Genomic DNA, 14486 nt, shown 5'->3' with positions numbered 1-14486 from the left:
GTAAAGCTTTGTCCCAGCCAATCATGTCACATGGGGAACAAGTATCCCATTGTGCCAATATCCTCTTTTGGGTGACCCAATGGCTACCCCTCTCAACCTGGATTTATTGCAGAGAATATGCACTGCAAAAAGTGATGCTTGGCAAGAGAGTTGCGTTTGTGTGTTGGATTTCTTTTTCTTTTTCTTTTTTAACTGTTCTGATTTATGTGTTAAGATAAAATTATGCTGAGTCACAGACAGTTTATTTTAGCACTCATGCAACATGTAGGTCAACTACCCATTATGAAGAAATATCAAGAGTAGAAACTTTGATCCACATAACACTGGTTTTGCACATTGTGTGAAATAAAGATAAACACTTTTCTCATCTAAACTGCAGCTTTTTTCCCAAGTGCAGTCCATATTAGTGCCAAAACGTTTATTGACTACACTTTTACTATTTTAATTATATATATATTTTTGTAATTTCAAGTATACATAGGGTAAGTAGAAGCTAGGTGCTGCTAATCAAATGAACTCTAAGTGATCATCAGTAATCTGTGAGCATCTCTGTAAAAGGTTTTGGCAGTTTGCAAGTGTGGAGCATTGAGATGTGTTAACACAATGCCACAATCTTCCCAGGAGTGGACCCAAAGGTCAGACTGTGTGCCTCAGTTAGCATGTTAAATGTTAAAGTTCATGGCAGTGTAAGACCGTTTGGAAGCAGTAAAAAGAACATGGTAGCACAGCTTAGTTCAGTGTCATCTGAACAAACCATAAAACTCCTGGAATGCTGTCCAGTATATCATCTCAAACACCTCATACGAACTGTGTAGCACAGCGGTGGAGGGGTGCTGATTTTGGCTGTTTTGCAGTCACAGGACTCGGGCAGCTTTCGTCACTGAGTTGACCATGGACTTCTCTGTATATCAAAGCGTTCTACAGTCAAATGTGAGGCCATCTGTTCAAAAGCTAAAGCTTGTCCAAAACTGGGTCATGCAACAGTATAATAATCTGAAGCCCAGCAGCAAATCTACAACAGAATGGCTGAAAAAAGATGTTGTAGTGGTCCAGTCAAAGTCCAGACCTTGACCTGAGTGAAATTTTTGTGGCAGGACCTTTAGAGAGCTGCCCACAAACCTCAATGAACTGAAGCAACGTTGTAAAGAAGAGTGGGGTAAACAAACAGGTAATTTTGACCCAGAAATGAAATAAATGAGATAAACTCACTGCTATCTGCACTTTAACACTATTTTTTTTATTTTTGGACATTAGTACTTAATAAAAATGAGAAATGTTTTTCAGTTAAACCTCACTGCTATCATTAGGTGGGATTGTACAATGACTGTTATACAAAATGCTACTTGGATGAAATGTGGCCAGTTGTTCTTTCCTCTGAGCACAAAATGCCTTAACTTGCTTGTCTCAGCGCCGCGATAATCCAGGTGAAAAGGATTAGCCTGAAGACAAACACTGTATTGTTCCTCCTGGGGGAAAAAACACCGTTAGGAGAGAGTTGTGTCACCGCTGTGTGACGTAGCGGCCTCAGCCAACACATGAACTGAATGAATGGGAAACGCAAAACATTGTTGTGATAATCTCTCGGGAAAGAAACAAAGCATCTCTGAGTTCTACGGTGATAATCGCAGCTTTAAGGGGTAGGCATAAGTAACACATCAAATATAATCAGCACCCAAAACAGTGAGTATAAGAAACAAACAGCTGATTAGACCACAAACAAGTAAATGCAAACGCTGCCCATATTTAAGTGAAAAGATACTACACACAACGGTTCTTCTTAAAGAACACCTTTTGACCTCCGTCGGTCTGCAGAGTGCTTTACGATGTTCGCACAGAGCATCAAAATCGACTAATATCGAGCACACTGAAGCAAAGATTAGAGATTTTTGAGGATCGATGCCTTAGAGCATGCAGTCACAGTAAAGTGGCTTAATCTCTGCGATAACAAGCAGCAAAGTGTCTTTGATGATATAGCCAATACAAATGAGACAGTACTCGTCTTTGAACTGAAAAACAGGTGGTAGACTGTTCATTATAATTTCAGCCTAATGAGACTCTGGGCTTGAAAAGAGATCTTTCAGCGTATGATGTTGCTGTACCTTATTTTATCCAGGCAACAGAGTGGATCGATGCTGAGAAGCTGGTCGGTTTTAAAAAGAGTTTTAAAAACAGAGCCTTTTTTATGATGTGATTGCGTTTCATTGTGAAAATATAAAAAGATACACTGGATGAGCTTTGGAAAGAGTCGATGCAGCTGATAACTATGATTTGTTACTGCAAATGTGTTGATGCTGATACAGCTGCAGTGTCTGCAATAATTTAACTTACCAAATCAAAAGTGTGCTCATTCAGCTGTTAACACCGGAAGTCTTTAAACGAGATCTCACAGCTAAAAAAAACGCAATATGGCCTCAGGGAGGATCTGCGACAGTAATTTGGCTTCATTTTTTTTCTTTTTTGTATTTTGAATTTAATGATTTTGTAAGAAAAGAAAGAGTAAGATAATATTTCAAAATCAAAACAAGATCAGTGAGATTTTAGAATAAGTCACGAGACTGCAAGTATGATTTAGATCTGGAGTTTTTCATTTTTGAGGAAGTTGTAAGCTTTGGAACAAAATAGTTTCAGCTTCATTGAAAAAACACTGTCACTGCAAAATTCACTTAGGCTTTTCCCTCCTCTGCTCTCAGCTACATCCCCCCGGTGGCGTTTGTTCAGATGTCAAGTCTGCAGGTCATTATCACCAATCAGATCCATCTCCAGACAACTTCACTAATTTCTTCCACTTGCTGAGGCCATTTAAACCATGCAGTCTACTGAAAGTCAGTAAACATAGTCTAAAATATCTGCTTTAGATTAAACTCATGAGTGAAACAAGTCGTCACACCACTCCCACTTTTATATTTTCTTCCATCTAGATAGTAATGACTGCAAGGTGAGGATCACCATCTTTAATTTCTCGAGTTCATGTAACAAAAGCCAGGAGCTGCGACTGACAGAGATGAAACATGTCCACAATCTCATGGATTACTGACTACCTGACAGGTAGGCTGCAGTATGTGAGACTGCCTGTTTTATTGATGGGCAGTACAGGAGCTCCACAGGGGGCAGTGCTGTCTCCAGCTCATGCCACCTACAGAAATACTCTGACTGATTGTGGAGTGGATGGATCTATTAGTGATGAGCAGGAAGAGGAGTACAGAGCACAAGTTGATGATTTTGTTGAGAGTTCTGGGAGGAATTATCTGCTTCTAAATGCGAATAAGAACAGAGTGATGGTGTTTGACTTCAGAACAAAGAGACATGTCCCATGACAAACACGGGTCAAGATGTTGATGTGGTGGAGGAGTACCTGACGACGAGAGGCTGAATTTGAAGACTGACACAGAGGCTGTGAAAAAAAAGGGGATGAGCAGCCTCTTTTTCCTATGAAACTGAAATCCTTCAATGTGTGCTCGAGGTTTTCTATCACTCAGTTGTAGTGAGCACATTGTACTTTGCTGTGTTCTGCAGGGGGAAGCAGCATCTGAGCTGGAGACACCAGCAGACTGGATAACCTGAAGAGGAAGACTGGCTCTGTGATTTCTTGCAAACTGGACCCTTTGAAACTGTGGTGGAGAGGAGGTCACTGAAAAAACTGTAATCCATCATTGTAATCCTGACCACCCTCTGTACCACTTACTGGACAGGTAGTGGAGCAGCTTCTCTAACAGACTGATTCAGCTCTGCTGCCTTAAGGACAGACACGGGAAATCTGTCATACATCATGTTATCATTGCCTCTATTCAACATAGCAGCCTGGCAGATAATCATTTGCAAAGATAATAATGGTATTGTATTAGAGAGCCTCATGGAATGGGTGGCTGAGCAGCTGCAAGCCTTGCATTAGTTTACATTGCAATGCAAAGTGTTGGATGCAGTGGTGTAAAGCACGCTGCCACTGGATTCTAGATCAGTGGAGACATGTTCTCTGTCGTGACGAATCACGCTTCTCCATCTAGCAATCTGATGGCCGAGTATGGGTTTGGAGGCAGCAAGGAGAACTGTACTTGTCTAAATGCACTGTGCAAAAAGTAAAATAAGGTGGAGGGGGCATTAGGGTCTAGGGTTGTTTTTCGGGAGATTTGGTCAATCTTCATCATACAATGAAGTATTACATGCTCCCAACTTTGTGGGAACGGTTTGGGGATGGCCCCTTCCTCTTCCAACATGAGTGTGCACCAGTGCACAAAGCTAGATCCATAAAGACATGGATGAGGAAGTTTGGTGTGGAAGAACTTGACTGGCCTGCACCTGGACTCAACCAGAACAGAACACCTTTGGGATGAATTATGCGTGTGAAGGCAGATGAAGGAATACTTTTGGCAAGATAAATTGATAGATATTATTATTCAACTTTATTCCACATTGAATAGCAATCATATTCCCAGTTAAACGCAATAAATGCTTTTAGAAATGTCATAAAGGGATGGCTTTTTCTAAATAGCTTTAGTTGACCAGACTGGATTAATTCATGTTGGTTGGTTGAAAAGCTATGCTTAAGTAGTTTCCCCAAAACTTCTCATCAATACTGAATGAGGCGCTTTGGCCACGTCTTGTATGTAAAAATGAAAATAAAGGGCGCCCTCTGCTGGTAATTAATTGCAGGTCAAAAGTATTTCTACATAGTACAAACCTTGTAGTACGCTTATTTAAAGGACGATCGATTTATTACATGAAGGTAAACTAGCCTCCAGACTTGATGATGTGCTGTTTTAATAATTTACTTTAAAACCGCCAGTTTCGCTACACGCATGCGCACTTCAATCGATAATTACCCAAGATGGCGGCGCAACGGTACAGTTTGCTGTAGTCGCTAGTTAGCACATACCCAGAAGAAAATTACCAAAAAAAACCCAAATTGGTTGTATAACCAGCGGATAGACGGTAGTGTGGTTTAAGACTAGCAGTTGGCGGTTGTGTTACAAAGGTTTTAAGTCGGGAAAATGAGCTACACAACGAAGGTGGTGCAGGTGACGAACGTGTCGCCGAGCACAACGTCGGAGCAGATGAGGACACTGTTCGGTTTTCTGGGAACCATCGAAGAGCTGAAGTTATTTCCGCCAGAGTAAGTTAAATAACTGTCTGACGGCTTATTAGCGGCTTTGATAATGTAGTCACAGGCTGTTTGGTCGTGTTTCCTAGTAGACTCCGTAGGCTGGTTAGCATGCACGCGTAGGTCCATGCTAACCAGTGACCTGACCCGCAGTCTTTTATAATGTCTTTGTCTGGCCTCATGAACCACGCGTTAATCCTATTTATTTCTTTGATAGTCTGCTTATTTCCTAAACACGGATAAAAACGTGTAGTGTTTATTTGGGTCTTAATGTTACCGTAATGTCTTGTTTTTCAAAGTATGTAAAGTCTCTTTTTCTCAATGAGAGGAAATGCAGCAAAAGTCATTAATAATTAATATAAACACGCCCAAGTTAAGCTTGTGAGGAAGGGAAAAATTAGTTGTATTAACTTCAACGGTCTCTCCGATGTTTTCTTAGGGTTAGGGTAACTCTAGCCCTCCTTTCCCCAGTCGTTTTTATTATAGTTGTGAGTCTTTCCAACAGTCCACAGTAAATTTTCTTCTAAAGTATACAGTCAGGGCCTGGGTACTTGTATTTATTTCTGTTTAAAGTGTATGTTATAAATCTGCTTTAAACTCTGTCTGCATATATTTGTTGTGTGTTCAAATCCACACTTAAGTAACTAACACAGCATGTGGGTGCCACTGGACCACATCAGGTTGTCAGAACTTCTTTTTCCAGCTGCTCCCCTTAGGGATCCACAGCAGACCATCTGCCTCCATCTCACCCTATCCCTAGCATCCTCCTCTGTCACACCAATCCTATGCATGTCCTCCTTCACTACATCCATGAACCCCCTCTCTGGTTTCCCAATTTTCTTCCTGCCTGTTAACTCCATATTCAACATCCTTTGTCTAATATATCCACTATCCCTCCTCTGGATGTGTCCAAATCATCTAATCCTTTTGATGTACTAATTTCTGAGTTTGTCCATCCTGCTCACTCCAAGTCAAAGTCTTAACATCTTAGCGTCAGCCTCCTGTCTATTTGTCAGTGCCACTGTATCTAAACCATACATCATAGCAGGTCTCGCTACAGTTTTATCTACTCTCTTTCATACTCGCCACCATCCTTCTGTCACAAATCACCCTGACATTTGTCTCGATCCACTCCACCCTGCTGCAATCTTTTCTCCACCTCACTTGTGAACTGTTGATTTGGACAGTTGATACCAGGCATTTAAACTCCTCTACCTTTGCTATTGCTGCTCCTTGCATCTTCAGTGTTACATCAGGATGTCAAAAGAGGCTGAAGAAAGCAATGTTTAGATTTTTTTTTAAAATGTTTTTTATTGCAGTTTTGCCCAAATTCACGTCATTCTTCTTTACTACTTCTATAGTGATTCGCCCATGCCGGTGACATCCCGGGTGTGCTTTGTGAAGTTCCAGGAGCCAGAGTCTGTTGGTGTGTCTCAGCATCTGACTAACACGGTGTTTGTGGACAGAGCGCTGATAGTGGTCCCGTTTGCTGAAGGTTTGTATAAAAGCTCATTGTTGAATGAATTGTGATGGTGCAAGACTGTAAAAAGGTTGTTTTTTTTCCTGTCTCCTGTGAATTCACCCTGGCATGCTTATATGAGCTTTGTAAGATAATTTTGAATGAAAGTGGTATTGCCATTCTCCTCCCATGGCTCGTGTGTTTAAAGCAGACTTCTGCTGTCAGATTTGTGGTGAACTGTTTTAGCGCATTGCACATCTGTTTTAGCACAACAACCCTTAAACAGATCTTTGTTACCTGGAGTTAAGTTGTTCGGGATATCGTGAGGTGTTTGTCTCTGACTAAAACAGTAATGTGCTTTGCGCTCAGAAAGTTCAGCGTACCAAACTCTGCTTTACACACCAGGACACGGACATCTGTGGGCACCACAGGCACGTCAAAGTTCAGAAGTGATGTACTTAAAACGCTTAACCAAATGCATTTTTATTCTCACCATATATTGGACTACCCCCTGTTAAACTTCTCTCTGTTATTTGTGTGTGTATGTGTGTGTGTGTATGTGTGTGTGTGTAATTTTTGTAGTGAAGAAGGCAAAAGCAGCCCCCTCGTTGATGGCTGAAAGTGGTCCTCTGCCTGCCAACAGGGAATTGTAGACATTTGCAAAGGCCAGCAAGCATACAAGCCCCACCACTCTCTCTCTCTTCTCATTTTGTCTCCTTTTTTTTCTTTCTCTGCCTTATCTTTTTCTTTCCTTCTGTCTAAATTGTCTTTCCCAGGTGGTTTTGAGAATAAAGTTCAGATTTCTAGGGCATAACCTGAAACTGTGCAAATTCTGCACTATTTAACGACACTTTTGAGGGCTGCTTGGTCATGTGTTTTATGGTTAAGAAACGGTTCCTTTGCAGATAAGGCTGCCTGTATTCATCACTTTTTAATGTCAACAAATCCCATGAAAACACAGAGGCCATTCAAGTCCAGACTAGTAAATGCTTGTTTGTTCATTAGAGTAATTGCAGCTGATGCAGTTTATTTAGAGTCGGTGCCACAGGCACCATCATGCTCTTTTAAAAGCTCACTAGCATACGCAAACAGATTTTAAACAACAGCTGAAAGTAGTCCCCAGCAGATGGACAGTTGTTTGAATAACACCACAGTACTTTATGTTTACTGTATGTTTTTAAAGAAACCACTTCGGCTTCTATAGAAGTCAGACAATATATTTTTGAAAGTTTTACACCTGATCAGCTGGAAATCTGTGTGGGAAATCTATGCTATCACATGATGTTATGATAACATAATGAAATACAGCCGCAAGTACGGCAGTTGGTCTGTTCAGCACCGCCGATTCCTCCTGTGCATTTCAGAATTTGGAGGGAAAATATGTTTGCATGTGATTAATAATGACCTAAACAAAGAACAGGGACCCAGGAGGGGGAAAAGATCCCAGAATTTTACTTTTTTATATCAGCTGGGACTGCATGTAAAACACGGGGACATGATTACACAGTAATTTACACATAATGCTACAGCACTAGCATAAATGCTGGTAACGCAACCGCTTGTGTAGGTTGTGTTGTAGCCCCACAGAAGTCTAAATCAGGCATGAGATGGTATTCACTAGATTTGTGAACAGTAACAAGAATATTTCCAGCCTCATCCTTTTTTTAAATGGCTTTAAAAAAAACATCAACTTGGGAGTGACCAGTTATTTGGCTCTGGTGGAATTATTGTATATGTCAGGGGTCTGGGTTGTTTTTTTTTTGTTGTTGTTTTTTTTAGTTAATACAAAAACACACTAATGCCAAAGTAGCTTACTCTGCACAGAGTAGATTTAAAACATTTTTTTAACCTCACGATGTAATTTCAGACTTGACAAGGGGAAAACTAGTCAGTGATATAATAAATACATGGAACTAAAACTCTCTGGTATAAATCCTCTGAGATAGGCGACCGACATGACGTAGTGTTGGTCCAGTATCCTCTTTAACAGTGGTTTTCTTTTGTTGTTGTGTTTTACAGTTCTTTTTCCTGGCTCAGCCAGTCCTGTATACCAGGCCCTGCTGAAAATACCATCCAACCGTTTTGTCTCCTGCAGCATTTTCTCTCTCCAGTGTGCTCTTGTGTTTAAGTGTTGTGTGTCTGTATTTAGGTGATGTCTCTTTGTGAATGGATTAAGTGTGAGATGATGATGAGGTATTTGAAAGATAAAATTGGAGGTATTTTGCATTTTAAAATAAACAGCCCACCATCCTCTGTCCAGGTTTGGTTAATTGATGCAGTGACAGGTAAGGATACTGAGATAATGATGCAGGCAGCATCTAGCCTGAATTTTGTTATTGCCATTTAGCATATAAACTACTTAATTCTCTGAAATGTGTTTGTGGTGAGTAGACGCTGATGGTTTGCATAGTGTTCTTGCCGAATCCCTAAAATTCTCTCTGTTGTGTGTGTATCTCAATTTTTCTCTGTGTGCTTTTAGTAGCGAAGCCGCCAACGTGAATCGCTTGTTTCAGTAAACGTCAAAAATGAAAATTGAGGGCACACCGAACTGGAGAAGCAGCTGTGCTTGCTAACGTTTGGTTCATGACTTAAAAAACACATTCAGGTGATCTATTCTTGGCAGTGTTCATTGGAGTAGTGTGATTTATTCCAGCAATAGTTAAGTCACTGCAATGATTATGTTGAATTAAGGGAACTCTTCTCTGATGTATGAGGTAAACATGTGAAGAAATGTGAACACTTTTCTCTTTTTTTTTTTTTTTTTCTCCAAAATGTCTTCTGTGTGTGTGTGAGTGTGAGAAACCTTTCTTCTCTCCTAATGCCTTTTTCTTTATTCCTGTAGGATCTATTCCAGATGAGGCTAAAGCTTTGTCGCTGCTGGCGCCAGCAAATGCTGTTGCAGGAATTCTGCCAGGAGGAGGCCTTCTTCCGATGCCTAATCCCATCCCCAATCCACCTGTAAGACCTCACCGTTTAACTGTGTTGGATGTTACATGGTGACATAACCAAAAGTCTTAAAATTTTTGCTCTGACATGACAAAATGTAACTTTAAGCCTTTTCTGAAAAAGTAATTATGCATTTAAAGACATACAGAAGCAGAGTGTAAGATAACATAAAAATAGGACTCACAGATAAATTGGCTTTTGTTTATTTTTGTTTTAAAGTTGGATCATTTCAAAATCCATCTGGTAGCTTTTCACCTCACCAGGGGGAGTTTGTATAGTTCTTTAAATCTGTTTTTTCTCCCTGTGTTGCATTTCTTTTTTTCTTTTTTTTTGGTAAGCTGTAGGATTGTGGTAATGCAAAATTGTATTGTGCTCATTCACATCCTTAGCATAAATGGTTTGAAGCAGTCAGTCATGTTGCCGAGTTACAGGTCTCTTGCCAAGTTGTGACCAAGCAGTATCCTCTCTACGGTTTTCCTTCATCCACTCACATATCCATCAGTTACTCCTTCGGCTCTGCCATGTTTCTGTCATTTGAAGTCAAAAGCGTATATCAGCATCGGTTAATGTACGGCGTGTCTGCTTACATCACATCTTTACATGCCTCACTGGCCATTTTCTAATGAGAGAAATTAGTCTCCTGCACATAAGCAGTGATTTTTGGCCCAGTGTATCAGATAGAACCAATATAATTACATAAACACTTGTTAGGTGTTCGTATCTGGATATTCTTGGCCTGACATAAATTTGTTTATTCCAGCTTGCGAACCCCTTTGGTGCACCCAATATCGACGCAATGGCAGCGTTTGGATTCCCAGGAGCTGGTATGAATCCCCAGGTGAGAGGTTTTCTGAAATGGCAGTGAACGAAGTTGATGTTGAATGTTTTGAACTGACAGTCTTTATCCTCCCGTTTCCACACAGGCTGCTGATCAGCTGTTGAAATTGATGACGGATCCAAAGTAAGTCTCTCTAAAGATTCTTCTTTGAATGCTGTGCATTAGGGGGTTTTTTTTGTGTTTGTTTGTTATTTTTCCCAGGCACTGTAGAACAACTGAGGCACAGGAAAGAAGCAGTTGTTTGGTGTTTTGTAGTAATGAGTCAACTAATTAATATTTATTTGTTTAGACTGAATCCCCTGGCGGCTGGAATAAACCTGAATGCTGGGCTGAAGGCTGACGCAGCTAATAAAGAAATCGAAGAGGCAATGAAGAGAGTCAGAGAGGCCCAGTCGCTCATTTCTGCTGCTATCGAACCCGGACGTGAGTGCATTAAGTTCAGAAGATCTTGTTGCTAGGATGTTGGCTTTGCGGTATAAAACAGTGTCTGGATTGTCTGCACTGCTGTCATTACAAACACTTATAATTAGGTCAGCTTACTTCCCCAGATGATTTCCTTGGCAGGTTTTCATGTTTGCAAATAGTTTGTTTTTGCTTTTGTTTTCAATGTTAAGAAAAAAAATGTTTAACCCTTTAAAACCGGTCGGAGCAGGCACGCTCCGTTTTGCGTTACTGTTTTTAAATCCCTGTAGAACCAGAACCATGTAAGCTAGCACAATAATTTTTTTTGCACATGAAACCGGAGGAGTTGTACTTACATCTTATGCCATTAGCTTGTCCTAAGTCACAGTTTCCTTCCACATATAGCTTTGCAAAAAACAGCATAAAAAGCACTTGCAGCAACAAAAACATAATATTCCAGTAACACGCTTTGCCAATTCGATCAGCTGTTCATAACACTTCCTACGTTGGAATAGACGTCAGCGCGAACTATCGTATGTCCGCCATTACCTGGCCGAAACCGGAAGTGACGTTATTTTTTTAATTTTTTTTACCTTTTCCTCTTTTTTGTTTTTTACCTTCGGGGCCTTATAAGCCTATACTGGTGTTTTTAAAAGTCATGTTTGACTTCATGCTTTTCTGAATAGTTTCCGGGATGCTTAGAACTCAAATTGCACTGCTGGAAATAGTTTATTTTGATGCACATGCTGTTTTCTTTGCAAATTTGCATTATAATATTTATTTTCGTTTTTCCAGCAGTATATAAAAATTGGTGTATCTCAAAAATAAAACTATGAAGACGCTCAAAATAAATTTCCTGTTGTTAGAAACTATTTTGTGCAACTTTTTTGTATTTACAGTTTTGAGGGATAAACCTCTTAAATTTCTCTAACTAGAAATATATGTTTTAAAAAAAAAAAAGATTTTCAGTTTTTTGTAGTTTATTGCACTTTTTTGCAATTTATGTAGTTATTATAGACTTAATGCATACATATTAAAATTTGGGCTATAACGGTTGTATTGATGTATAACAACTTGAAATGCTCTCAAAAACAGCACTACAGCATGTAAAAATATAAAGATAACTCTGGCGGACTTGGTTCTATGGTAGGTCTTAAAGGGTTAAACTCAGAGTACTGGAACTTGACCTGTATTTCGTTTTCCTGATGTGCAGATAAGGAGACAAAGAAGAAGCGCTCTCGGTCCAGGTCCAGATCCAGAAGGAGGAGGTCCCGATCGCGTTCAAGACACAGGTGATTTACTAAAGCTTATCATCTGCAGAGCTGAGATGGGGAAACTTTGTATTGTTTGTTTTCACATGAACAGCAAAGTTAAATGTTGTGAATGAATGGTTTCAGGCGAACCAGAAGCAGGTCGAGGCGCAGATCCAGATCGAGAAGCAGAAGACGCTCCAAAAGCCCACGCAAGAGACACACCCACTCTAGAGACAGAGGGAGGAGATCTCGCAGCAGATCCAGGTGTGTTAACTGTGTGAAAACCTGACCTCGAACCTGTACTCTGAGGTCTGCAGCTGGGAAACTTGAGATCTAAAGCTATATGTATGTTTTCTTTTTATCTACAGAGAGCGAAAGAAAGATGATGCAGGGAGAAGGAAATCCAAAACACCACCCAAAAGCTATAGCACAGCGAGGAGGTCACGCAGTGTGAGCCGGTGAGTACAACCAAGGTCTTCATCTGACAAGTGCTTGAATTCTATTCTGGTAAAGACCTTTTAATATTAAAGAGAATTTAATGACTGTTCTATGGTCAAATTTAGCCAAGTACAAAATCAACAGGAACAGAGAATAGTTAAATGTACGTTTTTAAGTATAGTACTTCCCTAATCACGATAAAGCTGCTAATGCTTTGACAGGAAATAAGATTGAATACATATTAGTTACTAATGAAATGCTAGATTTTTGGTTTTCAGTAAAATGTATTTATTTCAGCTGCTTCTAATATCCTGCGTATGTGCAAAACTTTAATTATTTTGTTCTGTTTGCAGGAGACGCAGGAAAAGTCGCAGCGCCAGCCGTTCTCCTAAGAAGTCTCCTAAAAGGAAAAATTCCCCGTCTCCATCTCCTCGAAGGTTGTCTGATGTGTTTAATACCTCCTGGCTGCACTGAATGTGTATTTTACGTTTCTCATGAATGATTTTTTTTAAAGTAGAAGTAAACATATATCCATTACTAATCTTATTCTGGACTTGTCACTTTCCATCCTGTTCAGACACAAAAAAGAGAAGAAGAGGGAGAAGGAAAGGGACCGGGAGCGTAGGAGCGATAAAGAGCGCAGCCGTGAAGAACGGGAGCGCTCCAGCAGCAAGAAAAAGAAGAGTAAAGACAAAGAAAGGGAACGTGACCGGAAATTAGACGCAGAGAAAGATGTTAAGGTTGGTGTGTTGTGGTTTTAGACCCTGTGAGCATCACTCTTCTAATGTTAGCCAGTCAGAGGGAGTTTGTACTTTTTTACGAAGTGTCTCATGCATCGGCTTCCTTTCCCAGATCACCAGAGACTACGATGAGGAAGAGCAAGGCTACGACAGCGAGAAGGAGCGAGGCGACAGGAAGGACTCGGACGATTCCGCTTTGTCTCCTCGATCAGTAGAAGGTAATGGCACAGCACGTTCCGCGAAGCAGGCCAAAGTTAACGGTGCTGATGATCGCCACGAAGAGGACATGGACGTCAGCGACTGACTCGTCCGTCCCGTCCTTTCCCACATTCTCCCTCCATGTTGGTTGTGAAAAAGCTACATCTTTCCCCCTTCCTACTGGGCTGAATCTGAAAATGTGAATTGTTTGAAATGTATCAGTTTCTGTCACAGGAGGGAAGCGTGCCCTTTTGCAAATGTTTGATGCTAAAAATCGTCTGCCCTGACATTTTTCTCAGTTTGTCACATTTACTGTAAGTGGTCTTTCTGCTCTTTGCTGCTACAGATGTAATAGATTACAACTGGAAGTAGGCTTGCTTTGCTTTTCTTTAGCTTGTGTTACCAGATTTTTTTTTTTTATTATTTGTCTTTACATATGAACCTTTTTCATTTCTGTTGTGTGGGGTGGTGTGACGCACGGGTCTCTTGTCTTCACCAAAAATGCAAAGATACTGCGTTTAGCTTCTTGTTATCTGAGAGTACTGATTGTTTTATCAAGGATTTCTTTTATATATTAAAGCTTATTTAAAAAGCTAAGACTGTGGAAATTTGTAACTTTCACCTCAGGTTGGGGGGCTAATAATACAGATATGAAAATCCTCACATCTGGTTTAAAAACACTTAAATCACAGACATGTTTACTGGTTCAGCTATTTGATCACAGAGACAATTTTGCCTTCAAATTGGTCAAACTAGTCAAAGGCAGATGTGCCTAAATTGGTAATGCTAACCTTTGGCATCACGTAGGTCCAGTGCAGCAATACTACATAAAGTCTTTATTGGCATAAAACTACTTTAATGCTGATGGAGGATTTCTAAACATAAATTTTCCAGTTCAGTTAGATCATTTTACATGTGGGCCACATATAACCCACTTTGATGTGAAGTGGGCCGGACCATTTAAATAAACTTGTGTAATTATAAATTTAGAACATGGTTTTCATGAATTCACAGAAAATGCTTGTGTACTTTGGTGTCGTGTGGCTGGATCAACAGGAAAAGACGGGTAAAAGTTGAAAATCTAAGCACGCCTTCACATTTTCTTAAGCTCGGCCAG

The 14486-nt window shown here is 40.3% G+C and overlaps 1 protein-coding gene across 4 annotated transcripts; it reads left to right on the top strand.

Moving 5' to 3' along the window:
* The first annotated feature begins 4822 nt into the window (after window positions 1-4822).
* LOC134616512 (serine/arginine-rich splicing factor 11-like) lies at window positions 4823-13966 on the top strand. Of its 4 annotated transcripts, XM_063461355.1 has the most exons (12): window positions 4823-5107; window positions 6457-6590; window positions 9397-9512; window positions 10261-10338; window positions 10424-10461; window positions 10628-10761; window positions 11954-12032; window positions 12138-12257; window positions 12362-12451; window positions 12785-12868; window positions 13009-13171; window positions 13284-13966. In XM_063461355.1, exons 1-12 carry the CDS (start codon window positions 4986-4988, stop codon window positions 13473-13475), a joined length of 1350 nt encoding a protein of 449 aa, XP_063317425.1. In that variant the 5' UTR covers window positions 4823-4985; the 3' UTR covers window positions 13476-13966. The 4 variants fall into 4 exon arrangements, with proteins under 4 accessions (XP_063317425.1, XP_063317426.1, XP_063317428.1 ...); XM_063461356.1 differs by lacking the exon at window positions 4823-5107 and having other exon boundaries at window positions 6477-9159; XM_063461358.1 differs by lacking the exon at window positions 4823-5107 and having other exon boundaries at window positions 6487-6590; window positions 9034-9512.
* Window positions 13967-14486: the final 520 nt, after the last annotated feature.

Source organism: Pelmatolapia mariae, linkage group LG18 (genome assembly GCF_036321145.2).
Source record: "Pelmatolapia mariae isolate MD_Pm_ZW linkage group LG18, Pm_UMD_F_2, whole genome shotgun sequence".
In the NCBI taxonomy this organism is placed as follows: domain Eukaryota; kingdom Metazoa; phylum Chordata; class Actinopteri; order Cichliformes; family Cichlidae; genus Pelmatolapia; species Pelmatolapia mariae.
This window is presented reverse-complemented; position numbering and strand designations above follow the sequence as displayed.

What these genes read in the sequence shown, in the direction of transcription:
- LOC134616512 (XM_063461355.1), top strand. Translation starts at nt 4,986, where the DNA reads ATGAGCTACACAACGAAGGTGGTGCAGGTGACGAACGTGTCGCCGAGC. An exon ending in TGCTGCTATCGAACCCGGAC is followed by an intron (nt 10,762 to 11,953) that starts GTGAGTGCATTA and finishes CCTGATGTGCAG; the next exon opens with ATAAGGAGACAAAGAAGAAG. An exon ending in AGGTCACGCAGTGTGAGCCG is followed by an intron (nt 12,452 to 12,784) that starts GTGAGTACAACC and finishes TTCTGTTTGCAG; the next exon opens with GAGACGCAGGAAAAGTCGCA.